The sequence below is a fragment of the Sylvia atricapilla genome, chromosome 26 (genome assembly GCF_009819655.1).
Source record: "Sylvia atricapilla isolate bSylAtr1 chromosome 26, bSylAtr1.pri, whole genome shotgun sequence".
NCBI lineage: Eukaryota > Metazoa > Chordata > Aves > Passeriformes > Sylviidae > Sylvia > Sylvia atricapilla.
The window spans coordinates 3,576,356-3,593,326 of NC_089165.1; the positions used below are offsets into that span (position 1 = coordinate 3,576,356).

The window sequence follows — 16,971 nt, forward strand, 5'->3', positions numbered from 1 at the left end:
CCCAGCGCCACCACCAGCCAGCCAGGGACACGCGGCCAATGAGGGGATAAACAATTTATTTCCTGCAAAAAATAATAAATTACCACTCCCCCCCCTCCCTCCCCTCCCCCGCTGCCACACGGACCCCGAGGACGGCCAGATGGATGCGGGGGGATCCATTGCGGGGACGGCGGGATGGGAAGGGTCCGGTGGCCGGCAGGAGCAGCCGGGTGGCCCTCGGGGGTGGCGTCCCTCGGGGCCGGTGACACCGGGGCGGGGCTCAGGGTGGCCGGGGCTGCGGGCAGTGGCGGGCCGCCTCCCGCACCAGCCGGGCCTCTCGGGGCGTCCAGGGCCGGGCGTAGCCGTGCTCCGGCAGCAGGATGCGGTTCAGCGTGTGCTCGTGGTTCACGTGGCGAGTGGCCATCAGCAGGTAGTCGCCGCCCTCGCCCAGCGCGGGGCAGCCGCAGGTGTTGGGCACCCACAGGTACTCCCGGGACACCAGCGGGAAGCGCTGCCGGTACCGAGCCTTCACCTCCACCTCGTAACGCGTCTCCTGCCCCACCACGCGCCGAGCCAGGATCCGCCCGTGGAACACTGCGGGGGGAGAGAGGCTGGGGAGCCTGAGCCCCTTCCTGTCCCCGGCACTGCCCTGAGCCCCTTCCTGTCCCCGGCACTGCCCTGAGGCCTTCCCTGGCCTTCGCACTGTCCTGGCATCAATCACCCTGAGCCCCTTCCTGTCCCTGGAATCGCCCCTGGCATCACCCTGAGCTCTTTCCTGTCACCGACATCAGCCCAAGTCCCTTCCTGTCCCCGCATCACCATGAGCCCCTTCCCATCCCTGGAATCACCCCTGGCATCACCTCGAGCACATTCCCAGCCCCGGCACTGCCCTGAGGCCTTTCCTGGCCTTGGCACTGTCCCGGCATCACCCTGAGCCCTTTCCTGCCCCTGGAATCGCCCCTGGCATCACCCTGAGCCCTTTCCTGTCACCGACATCAGCCTTTTCCTGTCCCAGCAGCTCCCTGATCCCATTCCTGGCATCATCCCTGGCACCACCCCAAACCCCTTCCCATACCTCTCATCACGCCTGGCATCCTTCTGAGCCCCTTTCCGCCCCCGTCGTTGTCCCTGGCGTCACCCTGAGCCATTCCCGTCCCCGGTATCCCCCTGAGCCCCTTCCCGCTGCCGGCGCTGTCCGTGCCGTGTGCTCAGCTCTGCCCCGAGCCCCTCCCGAGCCCGTCCCGCTCACCGAAGTCGCTGTGGCAGAAGTGTCGGATGCGCTGGGAGCGGCCCTTGGGCGGGCGGCACCTCCCGCAGCGCCCTGCGGGGACAAAGCTGCAGCAGTTTAGGGCGGCAGAGGGGACTCCTGACCCCCCAGAACCCCCTCAGGCAACTTCGGGAGGGGAACTTGTGGGTCTAGACCCCAGAGAGGGTCACACGGGACTCTTAGGGTGTTTTTAGGGTCTTTTTTAGGGTTCCCATCTTATTGCTCCTCCTTGGGCAGCCCAGGAGGGTCCCAGCAGGGGCGTGGGGGGCTGTGGGGACCCCGAGAAGGAACCTGTGGGGACCCCGGGGAGGAACCTCTGGGGACCCCGAGAAGGAACCTGTGGGGACCCCGGGGAGGAATCTCTGGGATCCCCGGGGAGGAATCTGTGGGACCCATGAGGAGGAACCTGTGGGACCCATGAGGAGGAACCTCTGGGGACCCCGAGAAGGAACCTGTGGGGACCCCGGGGAGGAACCTATGGGAGCCCTGAGGAGGAACTTGTAGGGACCCCCGTGGAGGAATCTGTGGGACCCATAAGGAGGAACCTGTGGGACCCCCGGGGAGGAATCTCTGGGATCCCCAGGGAGGAACCTTTGGGGACCCCCGAGGAGGAACCTTTGGGGATCACGAGGAGGAACCTATGGGACCCCTGAGGAGGAACCTGTGGGGACCCCTGGCGAGGAATCTGTGGGATCCCCCGAGGAAAAACTTATGGGGACCCCTGAGGAGGAATCTCTGGGACTCCCGGGGAGGTACCTGTGGGACCCCGAGGAGGAACCCGTGGGACCCCCGAGGAGGTACCTGCGGCAGCCCCGTCCTGGCTCGGGCCGGGGCCGCTCCTCGGCGGTGGCTCCGTGGCAGATCTCCGGGGCTGTGGGGGCGGCGCGGGGGCCGGGCTGAGCTCCGGGGGCTCCGGGGGCTCCGGGGGCTCGGGGGGCGGGGGGCTGCCGGCTCCTCGGGGCTGGGGCTGCCGCAGGGGGCTCGTGTCACCGCGGCCCAGCTGCGGGTGCCCGCGGGGCAGCCAGAACTGGTACTCGATGCCGGGGTTGGGCTCCTGCAGCAGCACCTGGGGGTGGCGGGGGGACACGGGCGGGGCTGGGAGGAGCGGTGACAGCCGGGGTGGGGTGGTGACCGTCCCCACCTCGGTGTCCCCCTGCCCTCACCAGCACGTGCAAATCCTCGCGGGTGGGTCCGGGCGCCTCCAGGCTCTCGGTGCCGTCGGGGGCCCGGCTGTAGGTCAGGAGGGTGCCCGCGGCCTCGTAGGGCCCCGGCCAGGCGATGGCCCAGTCCCCGTTGAGGACGTAGCGCCCGTCGCTCGCCATCAGCGCTGCGGGACGGAGGCACCGAGCGGCTCCGGCCAACCCCGCACGGCCCCGGGACCCCCGGGCCGCTCCCCACCGGGGCCTCTCCCGGCGCGGGGAGGGCAGCGTGGGCCGGCGGCGGCCTCGGGGCTCCGGGAATCCGCCTCCCTGCAGGAGCCTGGCTTCGGGCCCAAGCCTCGGTGCGCAAAGGCAGCGCCGAGCCCCCAAATCCTGCGCGGGGACCCCAGGATCCCGGCCGGGGAGGGGGAAGGGGCTCCAGCTGCACGGGGCGGGGGATGGGGCTGGAGGTCCCTGTCCTGGTGCTGCAGTGGCCGCTCGGGCCCCGAGCCAGCTCAGCCCTTCCCAAAACGCGCGGCCGCGGCCTCTGGAAAATTGCCCCGAGCGCCTGCGAGTTCACTGACCCCGCGCTGCTCAAAACAGCATCCGAGAGAGGGAGCGGCACGGCGTGGGATAAACACGGGACAGACATGGGACAAACATGGGACAGCGCGGCGTGACACGGCCACCCTGCCCTGCCCTGCCCTGCCCTGCCCTGCCCTGCCCTGCCCTGCCCTGCCCTGCCCTGCCCGGCCCGGCCCTGCCCGCACACGCAGCTGCCACCAGCCTGGGCCAACTGGGCTGGACTGGGACGGACTGGGACTGACTGGGACAGACTGGGCTGGACCTGGACTGACTGGGATGGACTGGGACTGACTGGGACTGACTGGGACAGGGACAGTTCACGTCCTACCCAGGTAGTTGCGGCTCTTGTCCGTCACCTTGATGTGGGTGGCCCCGGCCGGGATCTTGGTCACATTCACGTATCCCAAATATCCTGGGGCAGGGGACAGAGTCAGGGCAGAGCCTGAGCAGGGCCCAGGGGACACCACGGGGGGACAGAGAGGGAGGGGACGGGGCACAGAGGGGACATTAATCCAGCTGGGCCCCACGTGCTGGGACATCAGGGACATGTGGGCACAGGGACTCTGACACCCCTGGGGACATCACAAACCCCCCACCCACCCAGGAGTGACTGCCGTGAGTTAAACCTCCCAAGTGAAGGGGCTACACCCGGTCCCTGTCCCTGCGTGTTGGGGACAGCGAGGGACCAGAGACAGCGACCCTCAGGATGGGCGACATGGAGACGGGATGGGACAACGAGGGACCCAGGCCACGCCTTGGGGACACGGATGGGGACAAGAGGAGCCAAGAGCCAAAGCATTCACCCATGGAGGGGGCCGGGGCAATGGTTCATTCACCGGAGGAGGGGTCGGAGCCCTGGAACAGCCGGTGCACCAGCACACACGAGCCCTGGCCGCTGCCGCAGTGGCCGCAGGCGTCGGGGCGTGAGCCCGAGCCCAGGATCCCGTCACAGCCCACGCTCTGTGGGGAGCCCAGACACCCCCTCAGTGCGGGGGCTCGGGCCTGGGGGTCCCGGGTGGGGTGGTTTGGGGGGTCCCCAGCGCCGCGTGCACCCACCAGGCAGCGCCCGCCCACGCACAGGTCCGGGGAGCCGGGCCCGCAGCGGGTCCCGTCCAGCACCCGGCCGAAGCTGTAGTAGAAGTTGTGTCCCTCGGCCAGGCAGTTGAGGTCGCAGAGGTTGGGGGCTGCCGGAGCACCGTGGGAAGGGGGTCGGGGTGATGCCGAGGACAGCCGTGAGCTCCCGGTGACACCGTCACCACCCCGTGAGACTCACCTCCGTGGAAGGGCACCCAGCGGTAGCGGGCGGAGGCGCCCAGGACGGGCCGGTTGTTGTACAGGGAGCACTGCATGGCCCGGAACGGCACGGAGCCGCTGGGACAGCCCTGTGGGAGCAGCGGCATGGAGCCGGGAGGGCCGCCATGGGGACCGGGGACAGCCACGGCGGTGTGGCGGCGCTCCCGGAGCTCACCTGGAGCTGGCACAGCCGGTACTGCCGCGGGTCCCCCGCGCACGGCTGCTGCTCGCTGGTCCTGCCGTCATAGGGACAGCCCGTGTCACCCCCGTGTCCCCCCGTGTCCCCCCGGCTCCAGGGCCACGGTGCCACCGAGCCACCATAGGGCTGGGAGTGACACAGTGTCCCCACAGGGCAGCAGAGGGGAGAGGTGGGGACCCCGATGTCCCCACAGTGTCCCTTTGGAGCCGCTCCCCAGGGTGGAGGCACCCGGCTCTGGGTGGCGCTGAGGGCCCGCGGGGACATGAGCGGGTGACAAGGCCGTGCCAGGGGGTTTGGGTGCCACTCGGGGTTTGGGAGCTGCTGTGGGGCTGGGGACACCCTGGGGGGGTCTGTGCTGTCCCCCCACTCACCGCAGGCACCTCCGGCTGCGCAGGGCGACGCCGTCACCACAGGAGCTGGAGCAGGAGCTCCAGGGGCCCCAAGACCCCCAGGACCCCCGGGGCCGAGCAGGGGCTGGGGGCTCGGGGACCCGCGCTGGTGTCCCCAGGGCTGGGTCCTGTGTGAGGAGGGTGATGGTCAGTGCTGGGGGTGAGGTGAAGGAGCCTTGGGGTGCCACCGTGTGCCCCAGCCCCCTCACCTGTCCCCGAACCCCCTCACCTGTCCCCAACTCCCTCACCTGTCCCCAACCCCCTCACTTGTCCCCAGCCCCTTCACCTGTCCCCAACCCCCTCACCTGTCCCCCAGCCCCTCACCTGTGCCGTGCCCACCAGGCTGAGCCAGGCCAGCAGCAGCAGCCGCCACGGCCACCAGGACCTGCAGGGCACAGAGCGCTGAGCCACCCTTCCCCAGGGACAGCGGGGTGACTCCGGGCTGTCCCCCAGCCCAGCATCGCCCCCGAGGTGGGGCCACCCCCGAGCCCCCCAGGGGACCCCAGTGAGGGGGCGGGGGTGAGGTGGGGACAAGCTCAGACCCAGCGCGAGGGTCCCCAGGGAGGGGATGTGGGGTCCGGTGCCACCAGCGGGTGAGGGACACCGGGTGGGTGACACCCGAGGGGTGACGCCGGTGGGTGACGCCGGGTGGGTGACACCCGGGGGGTGACGCCGGTGGGTGACTCCCGATGGGTGACGCCGGGTGGGTGACACCCGGGGGGTGACGCCGGGTGGGTGACACCCGGGGGGTGACGCCGTGCCCCCCGCACGTGCCCGCGCAGCCCCGGGATGGTCCCGCCGCCCCCAGGGCCCCGCGGCGGGCGCCGGGCCGGGATCGCTGCCTGCCGGGGCAGGACCAGACCTGCACGCCGGGGCTCCGCGTCGCTCCCCGATCCGGATCCGGCCCCGCCGTGGGGCGAGCAGGGTGGGGGGCAGCGGGGGGCCCCCCACGGCCCAAAGCGCCCGATCTGCGGCACCTCAAAGCGCCCAGCTCGGGGCTGTGGGAGCGGCCGGGGGGCTGCGGGCGGTGCGGGGGTCCCGTCCCCGTGTCGGGGAATCCCCCGGCCGAGCCGGTTCCGTCCCACCGAGCAGCTCCCACGGCCACCGGCGGGTGGCCACCGGCAGCCCGCGGCCCTGGGTCCTCCCGCCAGGGCAGGGTTAGAACAGGGGGGTCGCGCTGCCGCCGCTCCGGGGGCGTCGCTGGGAGCTCCCGGACCCCTCCGAGGCTCGGGCGATGCCGGGTGGGTGATGCCCAAACCCCGCGTGCCTCAGTTTCCCCGCGGAAGCTCCGGAGGGTGCTCGGAGGTGCGGGCCGGGGGAATCCGCGGGGGTTCAAGGACAAATCGGGAGCTTACCCAGCACCGTGGGGTCTCTCGCGGGGGTCCCGGCCGCCCGCACAGCGGCCCCCGGCCATGCCGCCCCTGCTCCGCCGCGTCCCGGCGCCTCGGTCGCGGCTCGGCGTCCCGGCGGCGGGGAGCGGGGGGGACCCGGGGCCAGCGGGCATCGCCTGCGCAGCTCCGGGGGGGCCGGGCGAGGCTTTTCCCCCCCTCCCGTCCCAAACCCTCCCCGTTCGCCTCCCGTCCCTCCCCGCCGCGTTATTAATATCCAGCCCCAAAGGTGCGCCCAGCCCTCCCCGGCCGCCCGTTAACCCTTGGGGGCCCGGAGCTCCCGCGGCCGAGGGGGGGCTGCTGGCGTCTTAGGGGGATGTGGGTGATGCAGAGAAACATCAGCGCCCCCCCCCGAGACCCCCTGAGCCCCGGCGGAGGAGGGGAAGAGGCACCAGGATCCTCCCGACACGCTCCTGTATCCCGATCCGGGACCCCCGTGCTGGGCATCCCCGAGGGCCGGGACCCCCGAGGGGGGCTCCGCTTCGTCACCGGGGTTTTCTGGGGGGGCTTGAGGGGCCAGAGCAGTGGGTGTTGGGTGCGGGAGGGGGGGCACTCAGCACCCTTGGGCGCCGTGGGCACCCGCAGCCCGGAGCTGAAGGGGTTACAGTGTCGGGGTGTCGCTGGGGGTGTCCCCGGGGCCGGGCAGAGCCGCCGGGATGGTCCCGGGGAGCGCAGGGGCTGAGCCGAGCCCCGGTTGGTACCTGCGGGATGAGGCCAGAGGGACGCTCTACAAACGGGGACGGCTCCTGGGAGAGGTAAATCCCCGCTCCGTGCCCCCCTGAACTGCCCCCAGAGCCTCCTGTCCCCTGCCCACCCCACTCCTGTCCCCAGAGCCCTCTCCCCGCTGGGCACCCAGGGGTGTCACACGTCCGCACCCCGAGGGGTCCCTCTCCAAGGAGCACCCGCCCCATCCCCTCTGAGGAAGGGGAAACTGAGGCAGAGGACAGCTTCTGTGCCTGGGGCTCCTCGCCCCACATCGAGACACCCGGGTGGGCACCCCAACCCACGGGACCCTCTCCTGACACCCCCCCCTCGGCTGCCCACTCCCACGGGGACACTCGCAGGGCACCTTCGGCCGCTGCTACCAGGTGACAGAGGTGACGAGCGGCCGGCTGTACGCGGTGAAGGCCATCCCGAGAGCCCGGCTGGCTCCTGCGGGCATCGGGGACAAGGTGAGTGCGGGGTGGGGACATCCCCCGGGGAGAGGGGACAGCACCCAGGGGGTCCCTGCCCCGGTGTCTGGGTGGGTCCCCGGATGCCGAGGGTCCCCCCGGGGCTGTGTCGGTGCAGGTGGAGCGGGAACGCGAGCTGCAGTGTCACCTGCGCCACCCGCACATCGTGCGTCTGCACGGCCACTTCGCCGACAGCGGCCACCTGTACCTGCTGCTGGAGCTCTGCAGCCGGGGGGTGAGAGCTGCACCCCGAACCCCAAAATAAGCCCCTGCACCCCGACCTCAGCTCCTGAACCCCAGAATGAGCCCTTGCACCCCTAAACCGCGCTCCTGAGCCCCAGAATGAGCCCCTGCACCCCGAAACCGCGCTGCTAAACCCCAGAATGAGCCCCTGCACCCCGAAACCCAACCCTTCAACTCTGAAACCCCGCACCCCGAAACTGAGCCCCTGCACCCAAAACCCGAGCCCTTGAACCCTGAAACTGAGACCTTGAACTCTGAAATCCCGCCCCCCGAAACTGAGCCCCTGCACCCCGAAACCTGAACCCCATAATGAGCCTCGGCACCCTGAAACCGAGCTCCTGAGCCGCAAAACGGAGTCCAAGCACCCCAAAACTGAGCCCCGGGACCCCGAAAACTGAGCACTCTCAGGCCGAGGCTTCATCAGGGCCCAGCCTGGTGCTTTGCTGCGTCCCCAGTCCCTCCTCACTGTCCCAGTCCCTGTCCCTCTGTCCCAGTCCCTGTCCCTCTGTCCCCAGTCCCTGTCCCTCTGTCCCAGTCCGTCTGTCCCCAGCCGCTGTCACTCTGTCCCCAGTCCCTCCCCACTGCCCCCAGTGCCTCCTCACTGTCCCCAGCCACTGTCACTGTCCCCAGTCCCTGTCGCTCTGTCCCAGTCCCTGTCCCTCTGTCCCCAGTCCCTCCCCACTGTCCCCAGTCCCTGTCCCTCTGTCCCCAGTCCCTCGCCGACATCGTGCGGGCTCGGGGCCGCCTGACGGAGCCGGAGGTTCGGTTCTACCTGCGGCAGCTGCTCTCGGGGCTGCGCTACCTGCACGGCCACGGCCTCGTGCACCGGGACCTCAAACTGAGTGCGTGGGGCTCGGGGAGGGGACCCGGGGGTGACCCGAGGCACCGGGGGGTGACCCGAGGCACCAGGGGGTGACCCGAGGGTGGCTGAGGGTGACACGATTCGTGTCCCTCCATGCACAGGCAATTTCCTGGTGACGGAGCGGATGAGGGTGAAGATCGGTGACCTGGGGCTGGCACGGCGGGCGGCACCGCCCGGGCGGCGCTGGGGGTCAGCGGGGACAGGGACAGCGGGGACAGGGACAGCGGGGACAGGGACAGCGGGGACGGGGACAGCGGGGACGGGGGACAGGAGGGACGGGGGACAGCGGGGACGGGGGGACAGCGGGGACGGGGGACGGCGGGGACGGGGGGTCAGTGGCCGAGGGACAGCGGGGACGGGGGACAGCGGGGACGGGGGGTCAGAGGGGACGGGGACAGCGGGGACGGGGGACAGCGGGGACCGGGGGTTGACCCTGCCCGTGTCCCCGCGGGTCACCTCTGCTGTCCCCTCCCGCACTCAGGGCACTCTGTGGGACACCCCGGTACCTGGCCCCGGAGGTGCTGGACCGCAGGGGACACGCGGCGCCCGCGGACATCTGGGCCCTGGGCTGTGCTGTGTGAGCGGGGACAGCGAGAGGGGATGGGATGGGACGAGGGGACAGGGAGGGAGGACAGGGAGGGCTGGAGGAGGATGGAAAGGGCAGAGGGTTTGGAAGGGGGACAGGGAGGGCTGGAGGGAGGACGAGCGGTGATGGAAGGAGGATGGGGAGGCTGGAGGGAGGACAGGGACACCGCGGCGGGGACAGGGACACCGGAGTGGGGACAGGGACACCGGAGTGTGGACAGGGACACCGGAGTGTGGACAGGGACACCGGAGCGGGGACAGGGACACTGCCGGAGGTACAGAGACACCGGAGCGGGGACAGTGACACTGCGGGGGGGACAGTGACACTGTTGGGGGGGACAGGGACACTGGAGCGAGGACAGGGACACCGGAGTGGGGACAGGGACACTGTGGGGGGGACAGGGACACCGGGGCGGGGACAGGGACACTGCAGTGGGGACAGGGACACCAGCCGCTCCCCCCCAGGTACACGGCGCTGAGCGGCCGCGCCCCGTTCGAGGCGGCGCACCGGCCGGAGCTGTACCGCCTGATCCGCGGGGCCCGGTACCCGCTGTCCCCTCGGCTGTCCCCCCGCGCCAGAGCCCTCATCGGCCACATGCTGCACCCCGAGCCCGCGGCACGGCCCAGCCTGGCGGCCGTGCTGGAACACCCCTTCCTCACCCAGGTGCGGGGCTGGGGACACGGGGGACACTGAGGGACATGGGGGACACGGGGGACACGCAGGGACACTGAAGGACACGGGGGGATATGGAGGGACACGGGAGGACACTGAGGGACACAGGGGACACGGGTGGACACTGAGGGACACGAGGGACACGGGGGGACACTGAGAGACATGGGGAACACGGGGAGACACTGAGGGACATGGGGGACACGGGGGGACACGCAGGGACATGGGGAACACGGGGGGACACGGGGGAAACTGAGGGACATGGGGGACACGGGGGAAACGCAGGGACACTGAAGGACACGGGGGGATATGGAGGGACACGGGAGGACACTGAGGGACACAGGGGACACGGGTGGACACTGAGGGACACGGAGAGACATGGAGGGACACGAGGGGACACTGAGGGACACGGGGGGACGCGGGGAACATGGGGGGACACTGAGGGATATGGAGGGACACGGGGGGGACACTGAGGGACACGGGGGAAACGCAGGGACACTGAGGGACACAGAGGGACACGGGGGGGTCACCGCCTGTTGCTCCCCAGGGTTTCACACCCCACACGCTGCCACCCCGCGCCTGCCACTCCGTGCCCATCTTCGTGGGACAGGAGCCCCTGTGGCGGATGCTGCGGGGGCTGCGGTGCTGGCAGGGCTGTGGCTGTGTCCCTGTCACCGCTGGGCGTGGCCGTGTCCCTGTCACCGCTGGGCGTGGCCGTGCCCCTCACCAAAGGACCTGAGCCCGAACATCCGCGGAGGAAAAAACCTTTATTAGTGTTTGGAACCGTCTAAAATCCAGTCATGGAAACAAGCGAGGTGGGACGTGACCAGTACGAACGGCACACACACACACACACACCAGTTTGCCCTTAAAATTGTTAACAGGAAAACAACCCCCAAGTCCAAACCCCTTAAAATAAAAAAAAAGAACAATAACGGAGCTCTCTTCCCTGCCAGCCTGGGATGGGGATGGGGAGGTGCAGCTCCATGTCCCGGTGCCGAGGGGACACTGGAGAGGGGACAGAGGGAGCTGTGGGCTGGGAAGGAGGGAGGAAAGTGCGTGGTTTCCCTGTTCAGCTTCGTTTCTCTCTCTCCGGAGAGAAGAGTCGGAGGAAACGATGAAAAGCTCAGTAAAACAGGACACTAAAAACACCCCGGGGCCGGCACCGCCCCGGCCACGCCTCAAACACGGAGCCGAGGGGACAAGGACAAGATGCTCGAGGTGGCCCCAGCAAAGCACCAAAGGAGCCGCTTCTGGACCTGCTCCGTGCCAGCGGCACAGGGGACAGGGGCTGTCACCGCCTTCCCTGTCACCAGCGGGGGCTGCGGGAGGGAGGTGACAGCAACGACTTTGTCTGCACCGGGGGAGGGGAGCCTTGTCCCAGCGCCAGAGTGACAAAGAGGAGGGGACAGGGGACAGCCTGCAGCGCCTGGGATGGTGGCAGTAGGATGGGGCACTCGGGCTGTCACTCGTGTCCCCCACACCACGGCACAGCGGCAGGGACAGATCCCACAGCCCTCAAACGGCCTCACACAAGGCAGCCGAGGCTGGAAGGGGTGGGACACAAATCCCAGCTCCCCCTGAAGCTCCTCAGCTCCCGAGGAAGCCGCTCTGAACCTTTCCCAAGCCGGGAGCAAACACGGCCTTGGCCCTCGGGGTCGGGAACTTTGTGCCACAACACCCTGGGACACGCAGGGGCACGTTGGGGACAGCCCAGGGCAGGGGACAGCCTGGGGCAGGTGGCACAGCTCGGGCTGGCTGCTGTCCCTCCCCGTGGCGCCGCAGCCACAGCCTGGCCAGCAGCTCAAGGCCTGGCACGGAGCCCACGGGATATTTTTATCCCGGAATTTGTGTTGTTTGAAGCTGTCAGCTCGGTGTTTTCAGGCATAAACACCAACCCTGTCCCCTGTCCCAGCCCGGCTCAGAGCTGACAGCAACAGCAACACCCTCAGCTGCCACAGCCCGAGCCCCTGGCTGCCCTGAGGTGGCCCCAGGGTGACCCTGAGATGGCCCTGGGACATCTGGCAGCACACAGAGGCCACGTCCCCAAGGCTCCTGCACCAGCCACCTCTGTCCCCTTGCCAGGCAGGAAGGTCCCTGAGGGGCTCAGGGCAGGATGTTCCAGTCAATTCCCTCTGGGTTTTGAGCTTTGGGCTCTCCCCATCTTTACTGCAGAGCCAAGAGCTGCCCAAAGATGGGGAGAGTGGGACTGTCCCTGCCCTGGTGACAGTCGTGTCTGTCCCGGGGCACAAACCAAGCCAAGGTGGCAACAACAACAGCAACGAGGCTTCTTAAAAGAGAACGGATTTAAAAACAAAGATTCAAGTTTGGCAACTCCTCTCCCCCTCCTCCCAAGCTCCAAACGAGGCCAAAACTCACCCCGGTGCAGAAATCAGGTTCAAAGCTCAGCCAATTGGTGCGGGTGACCCACAGCCCCGGCGGTGACAAGGGCAGGTCACCTCTGTGTCACCGCAGAGCCCCGTGCCAGGGCTCCCAAAGCCCAGGAGGGGCTCGGGGAGGGCCCCTGGAGGGGCAGCTCCAGGCAGGGGTGGCCCGGGGGGTGTTTGGTGACAGGAACCAGGCGAGGGCAGGTGCGTGGGGCAGGAGCGTCCCCCTCAGGCCGAAGGCACCGAGTTGCTCTCCACCTTGAGTCCCTTGCTGGCCAGGAAAGCGTCCTGCTTGGGCTCCCTGCCCAGGAACCTCCTCAGCATGTCCGAGGCGTCCACGGAGCCGCCGGGACGCAGGATGCAGTTCCTGTAATCCATGCCCACCTGAGGACACACACACGGAGCAGAGCAGGAGAAGGGCTGGGACACCCTGCCTTGGCTTCCCCACCGCAGCCACGCACTGAACCCTGGCCTTACCTTGCAGTTCATGATGCCCTCCTGCTTGAAGCGGGTGTGGAACATGTCCATGGAGTACACCTCGCTCCAGAGGTAGCCGTAGTACTGGGCGTCGTAGCCCCCGGCCAGGTGGCCAAAGGTGGCTGGCATGTTTGTACCTGAGGGGACACCAGCGGTCAAGGAGGATTTTCCATGGGGAAAAAAAACCCTCCAGTGCTGTCCCAGGCTCCTTTTGTCCCCTGCCCCCAACCCAGGGGACAAAGAGAGGAATTTTCCAGGCTTTTTCAGCTCTGCTTTCCCCAGAACCAGCAGAAACTGTCCCCACCCCAGAGGAACTTGCTGAGCCACACACAGTGACAGGAGGGTGACAGCCCGTACCTGGGGTGGCAGGGACACCCAGCACCTCTTCACAGAGCTGGGCAAACACCTCCACAGGGTCAGCCTTGGTCTGGGTGTGCAGAGCCTGGTCCACCTTGGCCAGGACGATCTGGCGCAGGTTGAAGAGCCCTGTTCCCAAAAGGAGGAGGCAAACTGAGGCTGGAACGCTGCCCGCAGGAGTGTCACCAAGGCTGGTGGCAGCAGGGCAGGCTGGGTGGCACCTCTTTGTCACTGTCACCTGCCACATCACCCTCTCTCTTCCCCCTGCCCTCTCAGAACCCCCAGCATCACAGTAAGCAAGGAAAAGCCATCCCTGTCCCTGAGTGTCCCCTTCCTGTCCCCACCCCCAGCGGACACCAATTCCCCCTGACCTGTGTTTGCCTGCCGGGATTTAATGAGCTTCTCCAGCAGCTCATCGGGGATGGGGCTGCCTGTCTTGTAGTGCCTGGACATGCGCAGCAGCGGCTCCTTCTCCCACACCCAGTTCTCCAACATCTGGGACGGGGCCTCCACGAAGTCCCGCTCCACGTGTGTCCCACTGAACATGGCAAACTCCGCCTGGGGGGACACGGCCGGTGTGGAATCCCACGGGGAAACGGGACTGGGGGGAACCCCAAGCTGTGCCAGCACAGGGAGGCCTCACCTGAGAGCACAGCTGGTGCATGACGTGCCCGAATTCGTGGAAGTAGGTCTCCACCTCGTCGTGCTGCAGCAGGGAAGGGGCGTCGGGCGTGGGCTTGGTGAAGTTGGCCACCATGGCGGCCACCGAGATCTGCCGGCTGGAGTCGGGCAGCAGGCAGCCGGGCTGCAGGCCGAAGCAGGCGGCGTGGCCGTACTTCCCTTCCCTGGGGCAAGGACAGCAGGCTCAGGGATCCTTCTTCCAAAAGCCAGACACAGCCACGGGCTCCCCCACTGTGGTGCTCAGAGCAGGAGCACCCAGTGATCATCACCCGGTGACATCTCTGCCCCAGCACACGGCGCTCCCTCCCCACCTCCACGCATCTGGGAGCAGGGATCTCCTCTTCCTCAGGCTCTGCTCCCCCTGCTCCTGGACTCCCCCTCTCCCCAGGCCTCACCGTGGGTACAGGTCCAGGTAGAACTTCCCGATGGTCTCCCCGGAGGACGCGTCCTTCACGGTGTAGAGCTGCACGTCCTCGTGCCACACCTGAGCCTTCTCCTCCAGGTGGAAGGTGAGGCCCAGCAGCTCCTGGTAGATGGCCAGGAGGCCCGTGGTGACCACCTGCATGGGGAAATACTCCTTGAGCAGGTTCTGGTCCACGCTGTACTTGGTCTCCTCCACCTGGTTCATGTAGTAGCGCATGTCCCAGGCGTTGATGCGGTTGTCGAACTCCAGCCCGCGCTTCTCGCACTCCTTCTTCTTCAGGTCCAGGATCACGGCCCTCTCCTTCTCCCCCAGGGGCTTCAGCTTCTGGGCCAGCTCATCTGGGGAAGGATGGCAGGCAGGGTTGGGATGTGGGATGCCAGCAGCACTCCCAGCCCAGGGTGTCCCATGACGTACCCAGGAATGTGGCCACCGTCCGGCTGCTCTTGGCCATGTTCATCTCCAGCACGAAGTCGGCGTGGGTGCTGAAGCCCAGCAGACTGGCCTTCTGAGCCCTCAGGTCCACCAGCTCCTTCAGGATCAGGCAGTTCTCCTGCACAAGGCAGAGAGTGAGGTACACAGGGGAGAAGAGAACTGTTGTGTTTTATCTTCTTTTCTGCCAGAGTCGGGATTAAACACTTGAGGCAGTGTGAAATTCTCAGTGACCAGAGTTCCAGCAGGGTGGAAAGAAACACAAACCCCCTGGGTGCCCCACTGACCTCTTTGCACCTGGAGTTGAACATCTCCTCCACCTTCCTCCTGGTCTCGGGCACGTAGCACTTCTTGAGCAGCGGGAAGTAGTGTGGGTACTTGAGGGTGACCTTCAGCTTCCCGTCCTCCGTCTTCTCCAGGGAGTTCAGGAAGTCCTCAGGGAGCCCCCCTGGGAAAAGCAGCAGCCAGGGGCTGAGGGAGAGCCCAGGACACTGCAGGAATGCTCTGGGATCACCCAGTGCCAGCAGAGCACCCCATACCTAATTCCTCCCTGGAGAAGGGCAGGAAGGTGGTGTCCTCGTTGAGGTTCTTGTTGAAGTCTATGCACAGCACGCTCAGCTTTTTCTTGATAGCTTTGATTTTCTTCAAAAATGCAGAAAAAATCGGGGAGAAGTCAGAGCCAGGAGCTGTCCCCACCCTGCTGAGCTGCTCAGCACTGAGCCTGGCCTTGGCTCTGACCCAGCCCAACGGTGCAGAATTAACTGAGGTGTGCAGGCAGCCCAGAAAGGCTCCCTGTGGTCACACCTGGCAGGGATCAGCCACCTCAGCAAGGTCCTGCCAGTCCCCTGCCAGCTCAGGAGCTGCAGGTGTTGCAGTAACAACCTCCTCTCTCCTTATTTCACCTTTTCTGCTGTTTTTAACCCACTTTGGGGCTCCTCTGCTGGTGCATGGTGAGAGAGGGAGGCCCCTGGGCAGCTCATCCCCTTCACCCCAACTCCAGCCCCTGGCATGTGGGGATTTGGTGCTAATTCCCCATTTTTCAGCTTCCCAGGAACTCCTTAACTCCCACTTTGTTAATATCACCCTTGGGATGGAAAGGAAAAGAGGAGGTGGAGACATCACCTAAAATCACCAGGATGAGGGGCAAACCCCAAACCTAAGGCTCAGAGCCTGCCCTGAGCCCTGCCAGGGCTCCTCTCCTTGTGACAGGGACAGGGGGGAATGGATTCAGACTGACAGGAGGTAGGATCAGATGGGATATTCAGAAAAAAACCCTTCCTGTGAGGGTGGGGAGGCCCTGGCACAGATTTCCCCGAGGAGCTGTGGCTGCCCCATCCCTGAAAGTGTCCAAGGCCAGATTGGAGCAATCTGGGATGGTGGAAGATGGGCTTTAGGGCCTCCTCAACCCAGACCACCCCAGGATTCTGTGCTCTCACCTCCTGTGTCTCCTCAGGGAGGTGAAGCCCGTTCCTTTTGCCCAGCTTGATCAGCCTCTCCAGGTACCTCTTTGCCTCAGGCTTCAGGGAAGCGCTCTCTGCTTTCTCCTGGAAAGGAAAAAAAAAAATTCCTCCTCCTCCTCAGGGAGCTGCAGGATCTGGGAGCTGTGGGAACACCAGAGACCTGGCAGCAGATGGAAACACCCCCAGGGAAGGCTCTGGTTTGGTGCAGTGGTTCCTGTGTCACCTCGGGGCACGGGTTCCTCCCACACTGCTTTAAACACGTCACCTTTGTGCCACGTCAGCGTTTTGAGGGGGCATTTTTGGGGGGCATCACCACTGAGGTGGGCTGGATTTCCCAGGAGCAAAGGGGAGATCAAGGCTCTGAGTGGGGGCACAGCCCTGGACCCCAAATTTCCCACCCCTCACTAACAGCTACCATCCCCACCCCGCTCCTGCACCCGTCCCTTCTCAGCTCTGGCAAGAGGGAAAAGGATTTGCCGGAATTCCAGGGGGATTAGGCGGCCAGGGGGACAGCAGGGGACGCACCTGGAGCCAGACAATCCTCTGGTACACGTCCTGCCTCATGCTCATCTCCACGTCGAACTCGGAGAGCTTCTTGTCGGCCTCGGTGCTGGCGGCGCGGGTGGCCTTACAGGGGGACACGTGCTGGGGGAAGTCCAGCATGTTCCTACGGACTGCCAGGACAAAAGGGGACAGGGGTGACGTGAATCCACGTCCCAGAGCCAAGCTGGCAGCCCCAAAGCCCTCCCCACACAGAGCCAGGGAGGGGTGGGATGGAGCCAAGTGTAACGGGACGTTCTGATGCACCCAGCCGAGCTGTGAGCGATCTTATCAAACCACCTGCAGCTCTGTTCTGAGAGCTCTCAGGAATTCATGGAGGTTATCAGGAAAACAACAGGATGAGAGACAAGAAGAGAGCCTGAGAAACTGTCTGCAAGAAATGTAGACCCTGGATAGGGGAAGCACAACGTGATGTAGGACACTT

At 66.7% G+C, this 16,971-nt stretch overlaps 3 protein-coding genes and 1 long non-coding RNA gene across 5 annotated transcripts in view; 2 read left to right on the top strand and 2 right to left on the bottom strand.

Annotated features, from left to right (window-relative positions):
* The window catches only part of THOP1 (thimet oligopeptidase 1), a 319,814-nt gene that overhangs the window by 299,736 nt on the left and 3,107 nt on the right, over window positions 1-16,971 (bottom strand). The window contains exons 3-13 of one of the 2 annotated variants that reach the window (XR_010745414.1): window positions 16,512-16,660; window positions 15,963-16,070; window positions 15,066-15,168; window positions 14,814-14,974; window positions 14,512-14,647; window positions 14,069-14,435; window positions 13,636-13,837; window positions 13,364-13,550; window positions 12,993-13,121; window positions 12,636-12,772; window positions 11,814-12,542 (exon numbers count right to left, since the gene is read on the bottom strand). Coding sequence is in view for 1 of the 2 variants with exons in the window: in XM_066336164.1 (XP_066192261.1) it covers window positions 12,387-12,542; window positions 12,636-12,772; window positions 12,993-13,121; window positions 13,364-13,550; window positions 13,636-13,837; window positions 14,069-14,435; window positions 14,512-14,647; window positions 14,814-14,974; window positions 15,066-15,168; window positions 15,963-16,070; window positions 16,512-16,660 (1,835 nt within the window). In the remaining variant the exon portion in view is untranslated. Of the gene's footprint in view, window positions 1-10,519; window positions 12,543-12,635; window positions 12,773-12,992; window positions 13,122-13,363; window positions 13,551-13,635; window positions 13,838-14,068; window positions 14,436-14,511; window positions 14,648-14,813; window positions 14,975-15,065; window positions 15,169-15,962; window positions 16,071-16,511; window positions 16,661-16,971 lie in introns of those variants that run through there. The other variant, XM_066336164.1, reaches the window with a different exon arrangement.
* ADAMTSL5 (ADAMTS like 5) lies at window positions 154-6,355 on the bottom strand. Its single transcript, XM_066336254.1, has 12 exons — window positions 6,207-6,355; window positions 5,176-5,236; window positions 4,834-4,979; window positions 4,439-4,499; window positions 4,244-4,352; window positions 4,027-4,154; window positions 3,807-3,930; window positions 3,299-3,382; window positions 2,410-2,573; window positions 2,048-2,312; window positions 1,229-1,300; window positions 154-573 (listed from the first exon to the last, which is right to left on the bottom strand). The coding sequence occupies exons 1-12, from the start codon at window positions 6,353-6,355 to the stop codon at window positions 260-262; spliced, it is 1,677 nt and encodes a 558-aa protein (XP_066192351.1). The 3' UTR covers window positions 154-259.
* LOC136371783 (inactive serine/threonine-protein kinase PLK5-like) lies at window positions 7,495-9,097 on the top strand. The gene is made up of 5 exons (XM_066336057.1): window positions 7,495-7,503; window positions 7,536-7,646; window positions 8,367-8,496; window positions 8,618-8,705; window positions 8,998-9,097. The coding sequence occupies exons 1-5, from the start codon at window positions 7,495-7,497 to the stop codon at window positions 9,095-9,097; spliced, it is 438 nt and encodes a 145-aa protein (XP_066192154.1).
* Window positions 9,603-10,664, top strand: LOC136371909 (uncharacterized). The gene is made up of 2 exons (XR_010745421.1): window positions 9,603-9,765; window positions 10,319-10,664. It is a non-coding gene; the product is annotated as an uncharacterized lncRNA (long non-coding RNA).